The following is a 22800-nucleotide window of genomic DNA, read 5'->3' as shown; positions in this document are numbered from 1 at the left end:
AACAGGAATATGGGAGAGTTCAAAAGTTTGGGAAGGTGCAGGGAGAAAATGAACAATGACTTGCAGTCACCAGAGAGTGTTTGTACTTATTTTTACCTCTTTTTAATCTGCAATTTCAGGGTGAAATTTCATGGCCGTGAGTCAAAACCTTAAATATGAGTGGAAGGGGATTCATGACGATAAGTTATTGGCAGGATTAAGCTCCACAAGGTTATTTGAGGATAGTGTTTACGTGGGAACAGGAAGGTCCTTATTTGCAGGTGTCGTGACACAGCAGATAGCAGATCCAGCACGGCGGGAGTGTCACGCCGGTTGATTACATGTCACGCAGCCAACACGATTATGTCAAGTATCTGTAAACATAATAAAATGTTAAGACAGATTAACAGTCTGTCAGTGAGGTGTTAACATCAAACCGGAGGAGATCAGGAAGATGGTGAGTAATGTGCTTCGTGAACAGGGGGGAATGACTAAATCCTGTTGTCAACAAGTACAATATGTACAGGAGAGTAAACCAGGGAGAGGTGCTTCAGACATTCTGCACGAGCTTCCAATCAGATGACGCCACAGCCACGTTGAAAACTTTATTTTATTTTAGCTGAATGTAAATAACGTCTTGGCACACGTGTCTGCTGTGAGAGGGAGTGAGGAAGAGGGGGGAGTGACCACATATAAGAAAATCCATGGGAGAAAAGTATGCCTTTATCTTTTAATAAACCGTAAAGCCAGGAGGCAACATGAAATTACAGCATAATAGCAGTGGAGAGTCTTCTGAAGACTTAATTGCCTTAATTATAGCAGTAGAGAGAGAGAGGTTAGGGTGATGTGATAGAGGAACTCGTGCGTGAGCCAGATGTTGCAGGTGTAATCCAGGTGTGTATGTTTGCATGTGAGCACATAACCTCCTGTTTCACATGCTTATTTACACATATGTGTGTGTGCGTGCGCACATATTGCACATGCATTGTTTTGTAACTGTGTGTTAATATGAGAATCCTCGGTCCACGTGAATGATGAAGTGAGCGCTACGCTGAGAAGAGCCTCTTTCCAGACGAGTGAAACTGTCTCTCCCTCAGATCTTACAAGCTGGCAGGCTTACTTAGGGATGCTAAACATAGCTTTCGTTTTCCTCTGTGTCTAGACTGGCTTCTCAGTACTTTCTGCTGCGGTTTTTTGTTCACTCGGGGAAGATTGTACCCTAATTCTCATACCTCTGAGCCAGCGGGAAGTTTGTTTAGCCAGCAGTATTGTGAAGTACCTGTGAAGCCCCTCCACCCCCCCACCCCCACCCCCAGCGCGCAGTTCAGGTTGACAGTTTAGCTGATTTTTGAACATGGATGACTGATCAAGCACTCATGTCGGCGACCAGAGATCATGTTTCAGCTTTGAGAAAAATTAGCAGTGCAAGGGGGAGACGGTTCTTGATTACTTGCCTTCTTCCTAATCGCCCGCCCCTCCTATTTGTCTCTGTCTTGTACTTTTGAGTTATTGTCAGAGGAATGTTGTAGAAAGTTCAAATCTTTATAAACTGCTGCTGGCCAAACACATCTTTGTGCTCTAATGGCTGAAAAAGGAACAATGGCAATTGTTGTGACAACAATTTTTGAACATGGATGACTAATCAAGCACAACGGATGGGGACCAGTGATCATGTTTCAGCTGTGAGAAAAATATTATCATTGCACTTTTTGTAAAACTTCTCAAGTTTTTGATTACCTGTCTTCTTCGTATTCGTCTCCAGTGGTGGAAGAAGCACTCGGATCCTTTTCCTGAGTAGAAGTACAAGAATGCGGAAATACTCCATGTAAAAGTAAAAGTACTATCAGCAAAATGTACATAAAGTATCAAACGTACTTATTCTGCTGTGAGTGATGTATTGTTATAAATGATATTATGAGATAGAAGGTGCATGAATTCACATGTGGCATTTTATTGTTGTCGCTGGTTGAGGAGGAGCTAGTTTCTACTACTTTCATATTAAGTTTAGTAGCTTAGTCCAGTGGTTAGAGATAAATCTGTGTAGAAAATAACAAAAAAACAAAGTTCTGCTACAAAATTCACTTTTTGGACATTTCTCAAACCTTTGCGTTTTTGTGAAATATTTTATTATTTGAATTTTTTGACCCTAAACAAGTTGTGAGAAGTTTAGTGCGGAAATGTCTCTTTGGTGCCCTAATTAGACACTTTATTTTTTCATATTTCATACTTCATCACATATCTTATCATGTTTTTCTTTCTTAATCTGTAAAGTAACCAGTAACCACAGCTGTCAGGTAGATTTAGTGGAGTAAAAAGGACTATATTAGTGTGGCATAAAATGGAAATACTCAAAGACAAAGTACGTCAAAATTGCTCAGTACCACTACAGGAAGTGTGCTTAGTTACTTTCCACCACTGTTCGTCTGTATAAAGCTCAAATCTTATAAAGCTCAACTCCTCTTTGCAATCTAATGGCTGAAAAAGGACCATTTGAACTTCCTTAACAATTCCTCTGAGTTGGTTCTTTATTGCAGCATTCATCCTTGAAATATTGGATTCCTAAAACGATAACGTCTTTTGTGTCTTGAGCTCATCTTTTAATCACGAATGAGAAGATCAAAATGTCGCCTCGCATCGACTTCACCCCGATGAGCTTAACGAAGAGGACGCTCTTGAACTTCCTGTTCGATCCCCACGAAGGTGGTATGAATGAAAGCTTACGTTTCCAGCGTGTTATTCATCTTTTTGTTGAAATGTTTTGCAGCAGAGGACTGAATGCTGTCTCACATTGCTTGCACAATATCTCCTTACGCGGGAGCTCTGCCACTTGAAATTCTATCGCCGGTTTGAGTCAGTGAAGTAAACAGCGTTTCCTCACTGAAGTGTTTAGTTTTTAGCAACAACAGTCACCAAGCAAGAAGCATTCATCCTTCCTTTGGTGTCCGAGGTTGTAGTCTTTGAAAGGGTTGGGAAGGAGATGTGTCATGTACTTTAAGAGAGCCAGTTTGCCTGTGGGTGCATTTTTGTTGTCGTCAGGCAAGTCCCTGCACTGCAGTGCAGGCCTGCCCGAGTGGAGATTCTTTAGGAGGGAGATCTCTTTCTTCTCAAAGCGTCTTACCAAGAGCTATTAATTATTAACTGGGAGAGCTAACATCAAAGGAGCAGACTTGTGCTGAATTAAATGGGGGCTGGAGCCTGGCAGTGTGGAGCTGAGAGAAAAACTGGGTGAGAGGGAAAAGCCGAGCGAGATTCTCGCTTTTGAACTTTCCAAGTACAAAAAGTGAAAGAAGACAGAAAAGAGAGCGATGTTAGTTTATGTAAAGGAGGCAGGACGAAAGAGAAAGTTGGAAGAGCTCGCGTTTGTAGCGCGTCGCTGTTTTTATGTTTCAGTGTTTGACAAGGCTTTCGTACACTGCCTGGAAAGATCGAATCAGTTTGCAGGGTTAATTAGTCTTTAATAGACTATGAAAGGCAGATTCATAAACATCTTATCTGTGGATTAAACCAAGGGGAAATCTAATTGAGACGTAGCTCAAACACTTCAGAGTCATGATGTGTTTACATTTTCCTGAAGCTGATACACTCAGAGTTGTGTTCACAGAGTGTGGTACATATGCTGCCCCTTATATTAAAGGCCTTTTGTTAGTTTGGCTCTATTTTCCTCCTGCCGTGACTTGTCCATGCAGCAGTAGTCCCACCAAAGGATTCTGCAGTGAAGAAGAACCAGGCTGGCCCACGCACGTGTGTTGCCAGTTCTAATATATTCTATATATTCTAATATGTTTTATATTTAGTGTCATTATTGACTCAGTTATTGATTCTGGAGAATGCAAATACCTCCGGTTCTCTTTCTTGCTTTGGAGGAAAAAGAAGTAGACTGCTTTAAACAATAGAAGGCTGCCATGTCTATAGAGTAGACACGTTGGTAAAGTTGAATCCAAACTTACATTAGCTACGCATGCTACTTCTTGGAAAGCTATATTTAATCATTAACCTCTTTCTAAAGACTCTTAGTACACACAGGGAGTTGCAAATAATGTAACAACCCCGTGGAAAAGGAAATCTAAGATAATATGGATCATATTAGATGCTTCTTAGCTTCATCAGCTGCACAAGAGTTTAGGAAATCAACGCTTTGATGTTTAAAGCAGCAGGAAATAACTAACAGGGGTGCAAAGATTTGTGCCCGAACTGCAGGTGAATGAGTCAGAAACCTCACAACAGTCTTTTAAAATCCTGCCAAACAAACTGCTTCTACAAAGAGGAATAGTGGTTACGTGAAGTGCTGAAATGATTAGGACAAATTAAAGGAAAAACTTGAATAATAAGTAGAGAAACATAAAGGAATCCAGATGCTTTCATAAAGCAGTCGTATGCTGCTGCCGTCACACTCGCCAGACCCAACAGGGGAAACTTTTTGAGCTAACAAAGTCTGGACTGACGCGTTCATCAAAACACCAAATGAGGTTAAAATGCTTGTTCATCCCTCCAGTCGAGTTCCTCAGACTTGGAGAAGGAGCAGTGAAGCTGTTCTGTGGTCTAATGGTGGACCGACACCCTACTAAGACCTTCTCTGTATATATATATATATCACAGATTAATAAGTGTTGGCGCCGGTGGCTCGGTCAGTTGAAAGTGCCGTCTTCTTTCCTCTGTGGGCGAAAGATGCAGAAACGTAAGTGTTGTCATATCAGAAATCAATATGATGTGTTGTGAAAAGAGCGCCTCCCCCGCACATACCGCCTCTCCCCGTCTCGCTGTCCCCTGTAAGTGCCTGCTGACTGCAGCGGTGACACAGAGTGCAGCCACTCTGCAGCAGAGTCACAGCGCTGTACATTGTCACTTTGATCTTCACCCCCCTCTTCCCTCCAGTTATGAAGAGCGCTGGCAAGTACCCAAGGGCACTTGATAATACCAGGATATGATCCCAGTCGCGCTATTTTAGATCATGTAGTGCAGACATCAAAACGTTGTCTAAATAGGGCGCCGTGAATCAAGCGGGGTGAGAACGGGTTGTAGGGGAAAACAGGAGTTAAGATAAAGGAGCTTTTTTTTTTTTTTTTTCTCCCTTTCCAGACGAGGGGAAACCAATTTGGATTCTGCGAGGAGATACTTGGGGTTCTGCAGATCCAAGCATTTCCTTTATCTCTTGCCTTTAGCAGAAGTCTTCAAAAGACCTCTGTGCTGTGACTTTCCCTTCTCTCAGATGAAAGCAGCTCACATTTTTAGCAGTTGGAAATCCTTGATAACTTTTATTCAACTTTTTTTCTGAGCGTGTACAGCAGAATTCAATTCACATTCAGCTCCATGTCATGCAGAGTTGCATGACATGGAGCTACGCGTGCATTAGATCCCGACGGTGGGATGAAACTGTCTTGGTTTCCGTCACATTATTAGCATAATGTTGTGCAGATTCACTCAGAATGACATCATGAGGACTTCATGGAGACATAGACCACATGTGCATCCTAACAAACGTTATCAGTGGCTTGTTTACTTCTCGTCTCTTTTCTTTCTCATTTGCTCATTCCAGATGATCTGCACGGGGTCACACTTGGGCAGAGTACTCCCTCTAGTGGCCTGAATTTGACTGTGAAAACGTAATCTTAGGAAGTTGAGAGTGCAGTTGTCGATGTGACGAGACATTCCCTGCCTTATTCTGTGCGCTGTTGTTGATTATACAGTATACTAATGATTGCTTTGTTCTGCGTTTGCAGGCGAAGAGAGCAGTGCAGCGGGGAGCCACGGCCGTCATCTTCGACGTGTCGGAGAATCCAGATGCCATCGACCAGGTTTGTACACACCTAAAATTACCCAGGCGTTCACACACTCACGTTTCAACACCACTGAAACGCTCTAATCTGTCTCGGTGTTCACTTCTGAAGAAAGCTCAGCAGCGTGCCCTGCCCTTCTGACTGGCAGTGTGTGTGTGTGTGTGTGTTCTGTTTGTCCAAACAATGATCTTTCTATCTTTAGTTCTGTTCAAAAGCATGTGGATCAGCCTCGCTCATTCAAGCATTCTGGGCCTTTTTGAGCTCTCTAACTTGTGTTTTGGAGGAGTGCGCTGCGCTCCGAGAGGACTGAAAATGGATATCCAGGTTCAGCTTTCACTAGACCATGACCAAACTCTGTTGAGCTCATAATTGCACAGGTAGCGCACATTACCTCATCCCCTGAGACTATGGATCTGTCTTTGAGTGCACATTTGGGTGAGCACACATTAGGCTACAGTAAGAACAAGGTGTATTTCTTGCCTCACACACCCAGACACTCGCATTCCTCCTTCTTTCTTGCTCCTGTGCGTCTGCTGTTAAGAGGTATAATACACGAGATACTCCTCTGAGCGCCTTTGTCGCAAGAATTCTCCTGTGGTATTCATCCTCGCCACACCAGGCCTGGACTTGCAGGTTTTTTTGTTTTTTTTTTCTCCCTCCCTCCTCTGCCGCTGGGTCGTAAAGCGTAGCTGAGAGATAAAAGGGATTGCGCGGAGACCACATGAAAGGCAGCGCCGGGCGGCTGTGTTAAATTCCCCCGAGAGGCTTTTCCAGTCAGAGCGGCCCGATCAGCAGAGACAGGACCCACAAGGCCGAGGGGCAGGGAGGAGGAGCTTAAGGAGAATTAAGGTCCCGAGGCCAAAATTAGGAGAGAAGCATTATGAAGTTAATGTACTTGACCTCCTTTTTATCTCAATTAATGCTGTGTGTGAGGCCAAGCGCTGCTCGCGGCTGAAACACAAGAGTTAAGTTTGTGTTTAACTTTCTTTAAACAGTAAAACATTTTAAAAAAGTTTATTGTAGGACTTATAGGTACACTTTTTTTTTAATGGTGTATTGTTTGTCCGAGGCCAAGGTGGAGCCTTGGCGGAGTCATTTCCCAAAGCGGGAGCAACTCACCAGATTCAAGCGAGACATCAAAAGTTTCAGAGTCTATACTTTTTAAACCAGAACATACAGTATTTCACTGGGGAACATGACGACAGCCGAAGAAATAGAAATGCGAATATCCTCGGTATTTCCCTTGGGCTTTTTAAATTACAGATTCCAACCAGCAGACGAGAGGGGAGAGTAAAGGAGGATGTCAACCGACTTGAAAGCCAGAACATACTATTCATTGACTACCCCCCCCCCCCCGCTCCCTCTGGGAAACTGCAACCACAGTTTCCATGTCTTGAGCCTATAGGTCATTTTCCCTAGTTGCTAGAAGAAGAGCTCATGCCTTTTTACATTCAGACAGTTCACTCGCATCAGGACAGAAGTCCACAAACCTTTTGCTTAATGTGAAGCGATGTCTGCTCGTGACCCCTCGTCACACGTTGCATTTCTCAGTTGGAGGCAGTTAAACCACGGAGTGATGTTCACACTGTTTCATTTGCAACATCAACTTGCTCTCTCAGTCCTGTGTATAATTACCACTGCATGATTGACACCATCGCGTTTTGGATGAAAGTGTTCAGCCTTTGATACCCAGATGAAGGCAGCGCGTTGGTGTCAACCATGCAGTATTAAAAACTTTTTATTATAACCAGAACCGCATTTGATTTTTCTTTCTCGTTTGCATTTGTTGTCGCCCTTGACTCCAACTCTATTCATTGAGTGTGACTTTAGAATGAAAAATGTTTAACCTTTTGTCTTTTTTGCCTTACATTTGAATACTTAAAGCTTTAAGAGGTAAAACTGTCTATATCTATATTTCACAAGAAAGAATCAGAAAATATATATATACACTTATCCTTTCAGTCATCTCACGACTGCTCAGGTTGATCTTGTGAGGTTGGGTACCACTGCATTACGTTGTGATTTTGACCATAACGTAGTAGGATTCAATTGATCTGACCTTTTGAAAACTGATCTGTGCTTGAAGCTTGAATCCTACATTTCCCATAATGCCACAGAAGACCTTTCCACAGGCTGGCTCCTCATGACGAGTAAACTGAACTTCATGCGTAAAATCAGAGAGACACTTTAACGAAAGGCCATTATTGACCAGATGAATAAGTTTAATATTGTTTTATGTATCACTTCATCTGTGTTTGATGCATTCTCCTCTCTCCTCTCCTTCAGCTCAACCAGGTCGCGGAGGATCCTCTGAAGCGGCCGGTGGTTTACGTGAAGGGCAATGACGCTGTCAAGTTGATGAACATCGTCAACAAGCAGAAAGTGGCTCGCGCTCGGATACAACACAGACCACCGAGGGTAAGAGCTCATGCCAAAACCCCAAAACCACTCAGTGTAGATGACGTGCGTGTGTGTGTGTGTGTGTGTGAGACTAATCTAAGGCACATGTGAGGAACACGAGGAAGAGGTGAACATGTTTGTGAGGCCCACGCACCAAACAGTTTGTAGACGTGAAGACAAACGAAAAAATTCCAGCTGTGAAATCGGACCCTCTCCCTTTCTTCTCTGCTCTCCGCTGCCCCGGGGGCCGAGGACTTTTTCGCAGCACTGTGAGAGATTAATATCAGCCGTTCAAAGAGCTGTTTGTTTGCTTGGAATATTTGATAAGAGCCCAGCACACTTTGAGGTCAAATAACTTGACATAATGAAAGCCCGAGAGAAAGGACTGTCTGATGAGAGACATTTTTCTGACGAAGAATAAAACACTCTGGCCATTCTCAGTGAGCCTTAAACAGGACCTTTATTGATACAGAATTTATTGGAAATGATCAGAAGTTAGTCGACGTCTACCGATAAAGAAAAAGGGAAGATGTTAAATCTGCTCTTTTTCTCGTCTTGAACTCTTGTTTTCATCATCAGTTAATCTGCTGCTTATTTTCTTGATTAATTGTTTAGTTTGTGAAATGTCAAAAAGTCGTGAAAAAAAAAATGCTCGTAAAGTTCTTCCGTTACCCAAAGCGGTGTATTTAAATTGCTTGTTTTTTTTTTTCCAACCAACAGCCCAAAACCCAAAGATATTCAACTTACAATGACATAAAACAGAGAAAAACAGCAAATCCTCACATTTGGGAAACTGGAGCCGCATAATGTTTGACATGTGTGCTTGAAAAATGACTAAAACGATTAATCAACCACCAACTACTCGGTTTACTCAGCAGAATGCTCTCATTCTTGTGAGAGATGTAGCGCTTACCTGAGTTAATTACTGACACACCGTCACCAACTGACACAATGAGAACAAAACGATTCTGAGATGGAAATGAATTGACTTGCATGAATAATCAACCGTGTATTTATTCTAGAAAGCATCGCCGGATTATGTGTGAAGGTCCCATTTTTCCTTTTATTTGCATAATGAGGAGTCGGATGAGTCACATCATTGAGTGCTCTGGTCCGCTGAGCTGCTAACAAACCTATAATCAAATATCCTCAACCGTCGCTGAATGGAAACGATAAATGCTTGGGTTTTAGAGTAACCCCTTTAACCAGCTGCATGTGAAGATAATTTGACAAATTTGTGTTTCTGTTGCCCTCCTTTTCCACAGCAGCCCACGGAATATTTTGACATGGGCATCTTCCTGGCCTTCTTCGTCGTCGTGTCGCTGGTTTGCCTCATTCTGCTCATCAAGATCAAACTCAAACAAAGGAGAAGCCAGGTTAGTGCCTGAATACACACCCATCACCACTAGAACTAGAAGAGTAAAGGACAAACACACTTTGTTATCTCAGTGTGAGTCACAGAGGACCAAACTTTTGTTATGTGTGCCTCTTACACAACGCCATGCCTTGATTTTCCCGTCAACACGACTTCACTTGGAGTCGCAGGCGTTGAGTCAGGCGACAGTAGCACTGCTGTTGATTGACTCCTCTCGTGTGTTGACAAAAGGCCCTCGGTGGAGGCTTACGTCGGGCGCATGAATCAGGATAAGCATTTAATTAACGCTGATGAGAGGATGGCTGCTGGAGCAGAAAACCTGTAGAGGCACCCGTTAAGACAGGTGTAATCCTGCCAGCACACGTGTGTGTGGGTGTATAATGGGTGTGTGTGTGTGTGTGTGTGTGCGTGTCACAGCAGCGGATGACTTGGTCGTGACTTCCTTTGGTGGTTAATTAACAACTCACACCGGGGGCAACTTTGTCACATTTAACAACCTTTCCTTCCCGAAATGTGAAAAATTAATGAACTGCTTGTGGAGTAAATATTGTTTCTACAGTATTAACATTTTCTATCCTGTTTGAGTTTGCCCTCACAAGACTGCAGTTAATTACACACTGAAAATACAGATTTTAATGTCCTCATGTTTGTCAACCCTGTCATGAGAATGACTTTCATACCAAAGTTCATCGCTCTCTTGCAGACCAGGGTGTCTACATGTCCTTAAAAAGTCTACAGTTATCTAGTTGTGAGGCAACATAGAAGAAACACTCTCCGGAGACCCTAGTTTAATTCACCCTGAGCATAAATAACTTTTTACGCAAGTGATGCACCAGCAATTCAGCCAGTGACTGCTATAAATCCCAACGTCTGCTACACGTGTGAATCATTTAGTTTAATCCGAATAAGTAGTTCTGTATGTGTCAACTTATCAGTCACCATTTTTTAATAAGCAACATTTTTAAGGCAACATGAAGCAAATTAGAGATGAAAAGAGACCAGAGAGTCGGAGCCAGAGAGAGTTGCTAATGCATCAGTCAAACATTGCAAAATGATGTACTGTGTCAAGGGGAACAGTCTCAAATCATGGCAACATCAGCGCTCTCACATTAACATCAGCAAAGAGGAACACAGTTCAAAAGAAGACACTTGCCAACACTGACGTGTATACATTTAACAGGATGTTTGCTTAGAAACATCATCACTGAGTTCAAGTCTTGTGACAGTTTCTAATGTCTTACTTAAGCTCCCATTCTGCAAGAGCTTTAAAGGGGTCTTTTCAAAAGTTGAATGTGGCTCATCAATCATGCAGCTGTTCCCGCTGACCCCGTCCCACCTTCCTCCCCACCACAGAGCTCCATGAACAGAATGGCCATCCAAGCCTTGGAGAAGATGGAGACAAGAAAGTTCAAGGCCAAAGGAAAGGGCCAGCGCGAGAGCAGCTGTGGAGCCTCTGATTCACTGAGCAGCAGCTCCACCTCCGACTGCGCCATCTGTCTGGAGAAGTACATCGATGGGGAGGTAAGAAAAGACCCTTAAAGTTTGAATTCATGACTTTAGATATGAAAACGATAAAGCCATAAACTGTGGCCTGCTGTTACGCTGCAGCTCTTGCATACAAAGGTAGACTTTTCTTGTTCTGATGGTCATACGTATGCACACTATTTTGAAATCAACTTTCAGGTCAGTCCACATGTATTGGTAGCTAATTGTGTGAAGTATCATTGCTATGCTTACCCATATTACATCAGTCGGGCTCATTGAGATTTTATGAGGAAAAAAAAGGATTTTTTTATTTTTAATCTACAATATTTGTTAAAAATTATCATTATAAAGACAAAATAAGAAAAAGTCGTGATACAAATGGGTGACCAGGGGAGCACTTTGAGTAACAATTTATCTGACACATGAAAGTTCAACACAGACACAGAAGTAACGTGCATCATCTCGTGCTGGCGAATGCTTGCCATCCAAAGTGACTTGTCGTGTACAGTGTGTGCAAAAGTGGACGATGTGGGAGCCAAACCTCTTGTCTCTGGCAGTGTTAGTGTGGTCATCTACCCACTGAGCTTGTTTTCTTTTCATTACATATTCTGTAGACATGAAACATAATGCAGTTTTGTGGACAATAGAATGGAAGTTCCCCTGATGTGCTCGGGGACCGCAGTGCTGCGATCTTTGGTGACGTTCTTTCCGGCGCCTTTTTAGATGTTTAGTTCAGCCTTTCAGAGCACCTGGAGAGATAACGGTACCCAGAGTGCATTGGCTTGTGATTATGCTTCCTGTTTTCCCAGTGTGGCCTTCTTTAATCCTTAAAAGGAGTCATTGTCAAAATATGCATCCTAATCTTGGACTTACTGTAACAGCATTGCTCATCCTCAACACGGACGCTGGAGGGACAAACCCCAAAGCCCAGGGGTACATAGTTGGTGTATGTGTTTTTTTTTGTTGTTTCTTTTGTGGTTATGTGTCTCTTCGGTAAGGAGGAGAAGAAAACACAACAAAGCATGGCGCCAGGATTGCACAGAGGAAGTGGCGATATAAAAGGCTGAATGGCATCAAAGCCGTTTTTGAGCAGTGAACCAAGCAACAAAAGCTTGGGTGGAAAAGAGCCCAAAGATGAGTCACATTAAGCCATAGAGTAAAGTATTTATGGCAGCGAAAGAGCTCTCACTGGAAAAGAATAGTATAATTCATATTCAGAGTGCTCCTGCTTTTGTGTCTTGCAATTCCTCCATGCCAATTCTCCATCTGAATACAAAGTGTTGCACTCTTATCATATCAATCCTCAAGTGGAAGCCTCTTGTTTGTTTTGTTCCAGAAAGTGGTGACATTGAGCATCAAAGTTGTGTTTGTACTGTGGTGTGGCATCTAGTTAAGAGGTTTGTTTGTGGCATGATGTAAAGTCGCCTCCTCCGAGTTAAAACCCCCGATTAGACTCATAACCATCGCCACAGTTGACAGTTCTGTGTAGATTTGCTGCCACCTTCTGGACATTCACCGGCTCTCACCCACACATTTATTCACCCTCTGAGAAATTAAACCCTGCTGCAGTTTGTCATGTACATAATTTAAGTGGCAACTTTCTTTTGTTGCCTTGAAAATGTACTTAAAAAACAACTTAAAATAACTGACGACCTCTATTTAAGTTGACCCATTCCACTAATTCACCTACGTGACGTTCAGCTACCTGTGTAATTGTGATTTACAGTAGTTTACGCCTGAATTGGTGGTGCAAGCCCTGAAAAATAGCTGAACCTTATCACAAAAAAACAATGCAGGGCTACTGTGCTGCATTTGGTGTTTCAAAGAAATGAACAGACTCTTCTTAACGCCTTCATATTAAATATATACAAGTCCATTACGGTGCTACCAGGCAGAATCACAGATCCTTGTATTCACAAATAAGTAAGGTGAGCACAAGTCTTGAATTAAATGAACAGCAGTTCACTTTGGACATTTCACTCACACCCCAGTGTGCACGCTGGACTGTTGCCATTAATTTAATTAAAGAAAAATGCTGGAAGGAACCCTTTTGAGTGCTTGCCCTACTTGTTTGGGTATCAGATGTTTTTGTTCTCCTGCTGTAAGGAGACATTGTGGACCTCTTTTTTAATGTTTTTAATTAAGTTATATAGCCACAAATTACCAATATTAATTGGAAACACTTTTAAAGGTTCTAATATGATAATCAATGTAATTAAAAAAACAACAACAGGGCTCAATAGTTTGATATGTGCATCTTATTCTATTAGCTGTGACTGTATTTGCTGCTATTTGTACAGATGACAGTACAGGTCATGTCTGACTATTAAATCTTGTATTTTCCCTCCACAGGAGCTGCGAGTGATCCCCTGTGCTCACAGATTTCATAAGAAATGTGTCGACCCCTGGCTGCTTCAGCATCACACCTGTCCCCACTGTAGACACAACATCATCGGTGAGTTGGTGCACAACCTCTCTGATTTCGCTTTGATGTTGAGATGAAATGCTCCTTGTCAGCAGCAGAAACACTTATTTCATTGAAGGAAGGGATTATGAGAGATTCTAAATGTTACATTATTTCTTTGCACAGAGCAAAAGAAGGGAAATCCAGGACCAGCATGCATGGACCCTGGAAACCCAGTTCACGGTCGCCAGCGGGTGGTGCTGCCAGTCCATTATCCCGGCAGGGTGCACCGTGCTGGCCAGGTGACAGCCTACCCAACCAGAACCAGCATGGACCCCCACGGCAACCCCATCACGGTGCTCACTGTGGACCAGCACCCGGATCCTCAAGGTCTGTACCCACCCCAATCAACATCTGCCTTTCTCCGGAGCTACCACCCCACCCTTCATCTGGACCACTCACTCAACCCCCACCACTGCGGATTAGAGCACCGAGGACCCCCCGCCTACCCAGCACAGCCGCACCATGCTGCTTTTAAACGACCCAAGTTCCATGGTCGCAACTTTTCCAGAGCAGCCTGCTTCTCGCAGTACGAGACTATGTACCAGCACTACTATTTTCAGGGGTTGACTTTCCCTCAACAGCCTGAGGGCGGCCAGGGTCCTGCTATGGCAGGGCAGCTTGGTGGCGGAGGAGGGGCCCACAAGGGCCACCACAGCAGGGCCTTTCAGCAGGGGCTGTTATACCCCACAGTGGTACACATGGCACCTGCCTCTTCTTCAAGGATAGGCGATACCGGCAGCACTTCTGGCCTGAGCTGTTACCACGGCCACCGCTCAGTGTGCAGCGGTTACCTTGCTGACTGCCCTGGTAGTGACAGCAGCAGCAGCAGCTCAGGCCAGTGCCACTGTTCCTCCAGTGACTCCATGTTGGACTGTACTGAGGTCAGCAACCAGGGGGTGTACGGTAGCTGCTCTACCTTCCGCAGCTCGCTGAGCAGTGACTACGATCCTTACGTCTACCGGAGTAAGAGCCCGTGTAGGGGCTCCACGGGGGAAGCAGGGGCCGCGGCTTGCACCGCAGTTCCTGCCGAGGACTCATCATCCCCTGCTCCCTTGGGACATGACTGCCTCCAGCTCCCTCCTGGAGCTTCGGGATATAACTCGGGGGACCACCTCTCCAACTGTAGTTTGGAGCCCAACTACAGCAGTCGCTCATCACTGGAACCCAGGGAGAACAGCAACACTAGCACTACCTCAGCCGGGGCTCCAGAGGCTACCGGAGCAGACAGGGGAAAAGGAGCGCAGGAGGAGTCAGGGGAGTTTGGTGCTGCAGCTTGTAGTTGCTGCTTTGAGGTGCTTCCTCCAAACGTGGAGTGCAAAGGGCAGGACTCGGACCAAGCTGGGCATCCGGCTACAGGACGCTTTCACAGGGGGGTGGACTTTCAGAACTCGACCCCCAAGAACTACTTTGCGCCTGAGCACATGTGCCCTTCCTCAGAGCAGGTGAGCTACGAAGGGCTGCCTTGCTGCTTCTACAAAGAGATGAAGGTCCACAGGGCCACAGCAGGGCGTTACACCGAGGACTACGCTGTCAATGTGCAGTATGCCCATGCAGACTCGGATGCCTGCTCTGGACAGGGCTGCTGCGAACTCAACCAGAGAATACCCATAATTCCTGAGGACACAGATTGTGAATTGGGCACAGGGGCAGAGACCCAGACCAGTTTATTGCCCATCAGTATCACAGTGGAGGCAGAGGTGCGGACAGGGGAGCGACATGAGCCCAGGGAGGGGTACTTCACCTCAGGACAGTATAGAGGTCAGCCATACCCTCAGGAGGAGGAGACCAGGGCTTTGTTCCACTCTCAGCCCACTGCATTGGGAAGCAGTACTTCAACAAATGATGGAGGTCTGAGTGTATGAACTTGAGCCCAGAGAGAAGGGTCGAAAGTATGTATTTGGTACCGTATCAGTCAGTCAGTCAATCATTGAAACCCTCAGCTGCCTTGTTCTAACCTTGCTCTCTGAGCGCTGAATGTTATCATCTTAGATTGTGTGGATTTCTACTGAAATGGCCCGTCATTTCTAGACATACAGAGTATCAAGTTCATTCCTGTGGCCACAAAACGTCTCAGCACCAAACTATGTTACCATAGCACTGAGACAAAGTGATACTACAAATATGGATGGCGGTTGTTAACTAAAACTAGAAGTAGGTTGGTACTGGCACCTATTTGCAGACTGTCTGCTGCCATCAAGGGTTAGGCCCCTTCAGAGCTATAAGTAATCCGGGTCCATGTCTTGTGAGATTTTTTTTCAGATTTTGTCAAGAAGAAGATATCTAGACTCCACCTTTTTGTGCAAGATCTAGGAATCTGAGATTTTTCCTTTACAAAAAAAGAAAGTACACTCTTAATTCACAAACATCTGCATCTACATGTATATGTGCACACATGAACACTGACTGCCTATAAAGCTTCAACCACCAACTCAAATAGGTTGTACGGACATAGCTATACCAAAACAGAAAGACATGATTGTTTTTTTGTTGTTGTTGTTGTTTTGTTTTGTTTTTTTAAACTTTTTTCAAGAGCAGGGAAATGGGTCTTTCTAAGTGTCTGTGACCCACACATTTCTCTGAGGAGAAGAAGCTATATATTACAGAAAAATGCATAGAAATGTGAATGCAAGGCTGACACTGGTCTCTATTCAATTTAATACAGAATTTGTTTTATGCATTGCATTTCTGTCCAGTAGTGGCCTACCTGTATGAGATGTGCCAGAGCAACATGAAAGCCTTACGCTGGTAAGCTATTTGTAGCAATATCTAAAGACACTGCACCACTTTTAGTCGAACTCCAAACTAGAGTGACAGTGTCTCGGGGTCAGTAGATTTCTTCAAAAGTAGAGTGTAGCACTCTACCTCTTGTTTGGAAGCCCTTAAAAGTGTATTTTTGCTGTCACTTACCCAATTTCCTCAATGAGGCATGCTCTAGTAAATATCTATAAAAACGGTTCTAGCATGTATCAAAAGGCCAAAGGAAAGTAGCTGGAAAAGACTCATATTTCATAAGGGTTCCTTATTGTACTGTGACTTTTTTTTTTTTTTTTTTTTAAACGATGCAGTTATACATACCACAGTATCCGTTTGAATCATATCGTGCCATGCATAATACATACTCGCGATATCAATGCTTGTCATTCATGCCTTTCTGTTTGTCCTGCAGACTGTTTTTATACTGTTTCTATGAAATATACACATTCTCTACACAGAGGAAAACCTTCTGAAATAACCCTATTTATAAGTTAACCCAGTGCTGTAATCAAGTGAGAATCTAATCTTGCCTTTTGCATAGAGATATGTACCTACTGCAAATATAACATTTTGGGGTACTTGAGTCACTATTTAATTTTTTTTTTTTTTGTTATTATTTCTAGCACTTAAGAAGATTAAAATGTGTACAAAAATTAATATTTTTTAATTTTTTAAGAATATAATTATTTTCTGTCATTACCATTACAAATGTTTAAAAAAGGCTAGAAATCAATCTGTGTATATTTCTGTACCTGTATAGCAAACACATTTCATAAATGGAAATATGTTCTCTGAATATTTATTTACTAATATATTTATCTTTAAGCCATGTCTTATGTTCAGAGTGTATGAACGTTTGAGTTATTTGGTTGCTTTTTATTTTGAGAAAAATCACTAACATGAGACTTTGTATATACATGGTAATTGCACACAAGACGATTAAATCTTCTCTGACCAAAAAACTGATTTTAAAACTTTAGTACCATACAGTTTTGTAATTAAAGTGTACAAAGATCTGTAAAATATACAGTTTTATTCAAGTAAGTCATATTGTTGTGTCCTCTTTTCCATTATCTGCTTTCCACATTGAGATTTTTACCTTTTTAAATTTAGCAGTGGTAGTAATTGTGTCATCATTAGTAGTAGTAATGAGTTTGCCTTCCGTAGCTTTGAGAATAATTCATTCAGAGACTGAGATCAACTTTTGCAAGTTTTATTATTCTTTGCCAAAACACAGTTGTTACAAAAAAATATTCAAATGTTTTAACTCACTCGCCAGTTGTCTTAACACTGATACAGGTGTTAAGTACAGTTTTCAGTACAGTTTAATCAACAGGAAAAAGAAATACAGTCAATAAATATGCCCACTGTCCTGTCATTGTGCAGCTCTGGGGCAGAAAAGCCTAAAGCACTGAGCCAGTCTTTTTAGAGGAGGTGTCTGGAGAGCATCTCACAGCTTGAAACCGGAGTGAAGAGCCACAACTCCGCCAGTGAGGTTGTAGTACTGCACACAGTAGAAACCCGCGTCCTCGATCATCCGTTTAAACTCCTCCTGCAGAAGAAAAAGAGCAAAAGGAAATGACTCAACACTGAATCCACAAAGTGACACTACTGCACATAGTCAGCATCAAATAACTGGAGAAATGTAAGCTCAGTTTAGGAACACACAGTGGCAAATAGTTCAGAAAGAACTAGTTAATCCATAGATTAATCGGCTAAATATTTGATTGATTAATTATGTAATTTATCACGTAAAAAAATGGTTCCAGTTCTAAAACTGCAAATCAGTTAGAAATATCTGCTGGTAAGACAAATCGATTATTGGAAAAAACAGTCGATAGAATAAATAAGTTAGTCGTTAGTTTAAGTCTCAGTAGCAAAAGTTATAATAAAACATCTGTGAAAGTAAAAGCGCTCAATAAAGGAAAACTATGACGAGAAAAAACATCGGAACTCCTTAAATGATAATAATAAGATCTAAGAAAAGGGAAATAAAAAAATATTTAAATGGAAAGATTATAGAAATAGTGAGACAGAAATATAACAATCAAATTTTTTCTCACCTGGTCCGGGAACTTGCGGATGCTTTCTACCAGATACTGGTACGACTTCCAGTCTCCCGCAATCACCTCTCCCAAAACTGGGATCATCTGGAAACTGTATGCGTCATAAAGCCTGAAAAATGGAACGGGACACAAGTTAACAGGCAGAAATATGCTTTCTCAGAGCCGTTTTCCGCAAATCTTTCACACATGAACTGAAGTCTGTGTTTGTAACGTGCTCTTACACAACAAAGGATTGTTGATGAGTGCTTATTTTTCATCAAGTCAAACCTTCAATCACATAATGTAAAAACATCTGCCCTGACTATTGGCCCTCCGTGGCACAAGCTTGGCCACGCATGCTCTCTATAGTACGACACAGCCAGCTCACATAGAACAGGAGATCTGCTGCACAGCTTCGAGGTACAAAACCAGAAGAGGGCAGTGTTCACCCAAACCTCACGAAGCAAATTTGCAGATTATGGAAGGACACAAAAGCCATTCAGATAACAAAAAGAAATATATCACTAAATATCTTTCAACATCAGCGTTTAGTAAATCTGAGGAGGAGCATTTGTGGGAAATGTTTCAATTCAGCAGGATCTCCTTTCAGGACAATTAAGTGAATTGCTTTTCAGTAGGTAACGAAAAATGTACCACATCTAACAAAAATAATAATCACTGCTCCTGGATGATATGGTGAGGATTAAAAACTCAAACTTGTTCTGTTACATATTCGTTTTCCCACAGATTTCCCTGGTTTCTACAACAGCTTGAATAAACTCTGCACAGCTTGTCCACGAGCACACAACAACCTCCAGGAGCAAAACAAGCTGCAGCTGTTCAAATGTGTTGTTGGATTTGTCGATGGCAGTAATAAATCTACGGAGACCGAGATTCAGAAGGTTGATTCACATTCACACCGAGTCATCGCTCCTCCTCACCTTGCCAACACGGGATTTGTCACTTTGCTGAACTCTAAGCACATGAACCTGCCACCAGGCTTCAGGACCCGCAGAGCCTCCTGCAGTGCCTAAAAGAGAAGGAATCAGTGCACACGTGATAAATCAAACGACACGAAATAATGAATTAATCATTTAAGTCATTTATCAAGCAAAATATGTGTTGGTTACAGCTTCATAAATGAGAGGATTTGCTGCTTTTTCATGTTCAATGTCCTTGTACATTCAGTATCATTGGATTTAGGACAATTTGCAGACATCACCTTGGACTTTGCAAAAAGTGTGATGGCGTTTTTTCATTTTTCACACTTTATGCACCGGAAAATGAATCAGTTAAACACCTGAGAACACCTTTAAATACCTGATCTATATGGGTGACGTTTCGAATGCCAAAGGCGATGGTATAAATATCAAACTGGTCATCATCAAAGGGCAGCTCCTCTGCGTCCCCCACCACCCACGACAGACCTGATACACATCGACACACACACACAGACACTCGAGTCAAAAATGACAAACTGTCTACTTGTATCTTGATTTCAAAGACCGACTTGGCTTCCTACTGCTGTTGATGCAGTTTGTAAACAGCTTTACACCAACAGCTCTGTTTCGTAATCCAGCAACAACAGTTATTATGTACTCTGTTCAGGTCGTGCATGGCTGCACAGAAATCTCACACACTTATAATTAAATTGTTCTGTATCTGCACTTCAAGTCTGTGTGCTGTCCTCGGGAGTGGGATTTGAATGTTTGGAGCTGAATGTCTGCACAAATGTAATTTATATTCACGCATAAAATGATCTAAGAATGTTGACAAAAAGCCAAATCACAGCAGTAGAGTTCTCAGTGACAAAGAGTTCAAGTAAAGCTTATTTACATTTAAATGTTATGGGCTCCGTTTCCCCCAACTTATTACCGTCTTCTCCAGTCTGACTGGTGTCAGGGTGTCACTCTGATGTTTACATCATAGAGCTCGTTTTTATGACAAACTGACCACATTACCAAATGCTTCTTCCCACATCGACGACAGATATCTTTTTCAACATTGGCGTTTCATTACTGACACCGAAACAATACTTTTTTTCACAAGTTTTTTTTACAAAACCGTTTTTTACATTTAACAAAATAAGCTTATTTTCTTCTGAAAATCAGCCTCAGTGTTATTTTGTCTCCATACGAAACAGTTTCATGAGAACTTTGGCCAAATAATTTACGGTCTAAAATTAGCAAAATTATGATTTAAATCTGAATGTGTCTGATCAAAGACAAACTAAACAAGACCAAGACAATGCCAGCTTTCAACACTGGACAGTTTTCTATACTCTGTGTTTTTACGGACACATTTCGGTGAGTTCTCACAAAGGGTTTGAGGTTTGATACGCAGCCCTGCAGACAAACTGGATAAGATATTTAAATGCTACAGTATCTCAGTTTCTTTCAGAACAACTCAACCAAAATATCTGGCTTTCTTAAAGCAAGGATACGGGTTTAACCAGGCTCCGGTAACAATAGGGTCTTTATATGCACAGTAACGTGAATGGGATATCCCAAAAACCTGATCTGTGTACATGTAAACATGCTCACTAAAACCTCCCAGTTGAGGGAAAACGCAGGGATCCGATGTCTGGCTCGAGGACACTTGAAGCAGTTGTAGAGTCAAAAACTTACCAGCACTGACGCCCATGCTGTCGGCTTTCTGCTTGCCCACTTTCAGCATCTCCTTGTTGATGTCACAGACCACGGCCCTGGACTCCTGGGAACCGTCCTCGTCCTCTGTGGAGTAGTTGTTGGAAATGTCCTGCCACGAAGGCGTCTGCATGGACCGCACTGCCCTCCGTTTCTGCCGCTCCTGCTGATAACGAACGTATTCCAGGAAACGGAAGGCAATGTCACCTGCAGGGGAGGGTCATCACAAACAAAACACAAGTGTGACACCGGTGGGGGTTTCAGTTTGATGGGTTTATGAGGAGGTGACACACAAACTGCTTTACCTGTTCCGCCTGCCACATCCAGGAGTCGTGTCCCGGGCTGAGGGTGCATGACGTGCAGCAGCATGTCCTTCCACACCCGATGAATCCCCAGACTCATGGCATCGTTCATAATGTCGTACTTCTGCGCCACATTCTCAAACACCTTATACACTGAAAAAGCAAAGAGCAAGAGAGAGCGTCTGTCTCACTGGGAGCTGTTTATAGTGTATTTCACTTTATTTGAACATACTCAGATATTCTACAGATATTCGATTTCCATAAATTTAAGATGCTTTTATGTTTTGTGTGACGTTTTGTCAGTTTTATAAAAATGTTATTTTGTTTTTTAGTTTCATGTCAATAAAGATGGTGTTGAGACGCGTTCAGTTCACTGCACCCCTCTCTGTACCAGATTGCCCTTCATGTTCATACATGCATAATCTGTGTTGTAATACTGTAAAGCACTACAAAACCTTTATTTAGTAATCTATATAAAATGTAGTAGTATAAATGTCATATCTACATGGTCAAATAAAATAACTACTACACTTAATTTGTGCATGTTTTATAGAGGTAATGGTCTAAAGTACAGGAAATCATTTTATATTCCAACCATTAAATTATGACACGCACCACTTTGAAGAGGGAATGTGTCTGCATGTTCATGACTATAACAAAATGCTACACGTTCAGCAAATATCCAATAACCAACACACACACAAGGAAACAACAGATATCTGAAATTCCAGAAGACATCAGTCTGATAATAATACCCAAAATATGCTGCATGCATATTGTAGCCCCAACACACTTTTTTTTCTTCCTACAGATTCGGTTAAAAAAAAGTCAAATTATACTCCATTGCTTATCCATGAAAACAACACTGCTTGTACAATATGGTTTAAAACGTTATACTAATCACTGCCTACCACTTTTAAATTCGGCATACATAGAAAATACCAAACACCACCAAGTTTGGTAGAATTCCCACCTAAATACACATTGCAAAGAGAAAAGAATCCCATTTAAGACGTTTAGAGGTTTTATTGAACAGATGTGTCACTTCATGGATCAATTGTATGCCGAATTGTCACGCAAATCCTCACGATTCCAAAAACATCTCATATCCCTTCACTCAATGCGTGTTCATTTACCGAGAGGCAACGAACTTATAAAACATCAAGATTTCTGAACGAAGTTTGTTAGCGTATTCCGCTCGCACGTCAGAACTGAAGGCACCTGAGAAGAGCTATGCTGTAACTCACCTCTCCTCGCCTTCTCCGTCTCTGGAACCGTTTCGAAACCAAAATGTGTACTTCTGTCTCCGGCTTCATCGCTAAAACAACGGCACGACGACGGTTCCCGACAGCAACCGGACCGACCAGAAACTCCAGCAGCGGCAACGTTAATATTTCCATGAGAGAGACGGATCACCCTCCGGACCAACAGTCTCATGGACGCCGCCATGTTGTCTGATTATTCAACAATGCGACACTTTGTCGTCATTCACAGGCGACGGCAACATTTGTTTCAAATACTTTTCAGATACTTTTCAGGAGGGGTTGTACAATATTATTTGTAATTTCCTACCG

At 42.5% G+C, this 22800-nt stretch overlaps 2 protein-coding genes across 2 annotated transcripts in view; one reads left to right on the top strand and one right to left on the bottom strand.

Annotated features, from left to right (window-relative positions):
- znrf3 (zinc and ring finger 3) overlaps positions 1-15342 on the top strand; it is a 29276-nt gene extending 13934 nt beyond the window's left edge. Inside the window, exons 2-7 of the mRNA XM_070905021.1 lie at positions 5697-5771; positions 8040-8171; positions 9419-9529; positions 10882-11049; positions 13366-13468; positions 13604-15342. Of these exons, the coding sequence (XP_070761122.1) occupies positions 5697-5771; positions 8040-8171; positions 9419-9529; positions 10882-11049; positions 13366-13468; positions 13604-15342 (2328 nt within the window). The remainder of the gene's footprint in view (positions 1-5696; positions 5772-8039; positions 8172-9418; positions 9530-10881; positions 11050-13365; positions 13469-13603) is intronic.
- A 2089-nt stretch (positions 15343-17431) lies between these two features.
- Positions 17432-22687, bottom strand: coq5 (coenzyme Q5, methyltransferase). The gene is made up of 7 exons (XM_070904883.1): positions 22474-22687; positions 21230-21379; positions 20907-21131; positions 19600-19706; positions 19221-19309; positions 18298-18409; positions 17432-17786 (listed from the first exon to the last, which is right to left on the bottom strand). The coding sequence occupies exons 1-7, from the start codon at positions 22673-22675 to the stop codon at positions 17685-17687; spliced, it is 987 nt and encodes a 328-aa protein (XP_070760984.1). The 5' UTR covers positions 22676-22687; the 3' UTR covers positions 17432-17684.
- Positions 22688-22800: the final 113 nt, after the last annotated feature.

This window comes from Enoplosus armatus, chromosome 4 (genome assembly GCF_043641665.1).
Source record: "Enoplosus armatus isolate fEnoArm2 chromosome 4, fEnoArm2.hap1, whole genome shotgun sequence".
NCBI lineage: Eukaryota > Metazoa > Chordata > Actinopteri > Centrarchiformes > Enoplosidae > Enoplosus > Enoplosus armatus.
Note: the sequence above shows the minus strand (reverse complement) of the source record. Positions and strands in the feature narration are given on the sequence as shown.

What these genes read in the sequence shown, in the direction of transcription:
- coq5 (XM_070904883.1), bottom strand. Translation starts at nt 22,675, where the DNA reads ATGGCGGCGTCCATGAGACTGTTGGTCCGGAGGGTGATCCGTCTCTCT. An exon ending in GGATGTGGCAGGCGGAACAG is followed by an intron (nt 21,132 to 21,229) that starts GTAAAGCAGTTT and finishes CCTCCCCTGCAG; the next exon opens with GTGACATTGCCTTCCGTTTC. An exon ending in ACGTCACCCATATAGATCAG is followed by an intron (nt 19,310 to 19,599) that starts GTATTTAAAGGT and finishes CTTCTCTTTTAG; the next exon opens with GCACTGCAGGAGGCTCTGCG.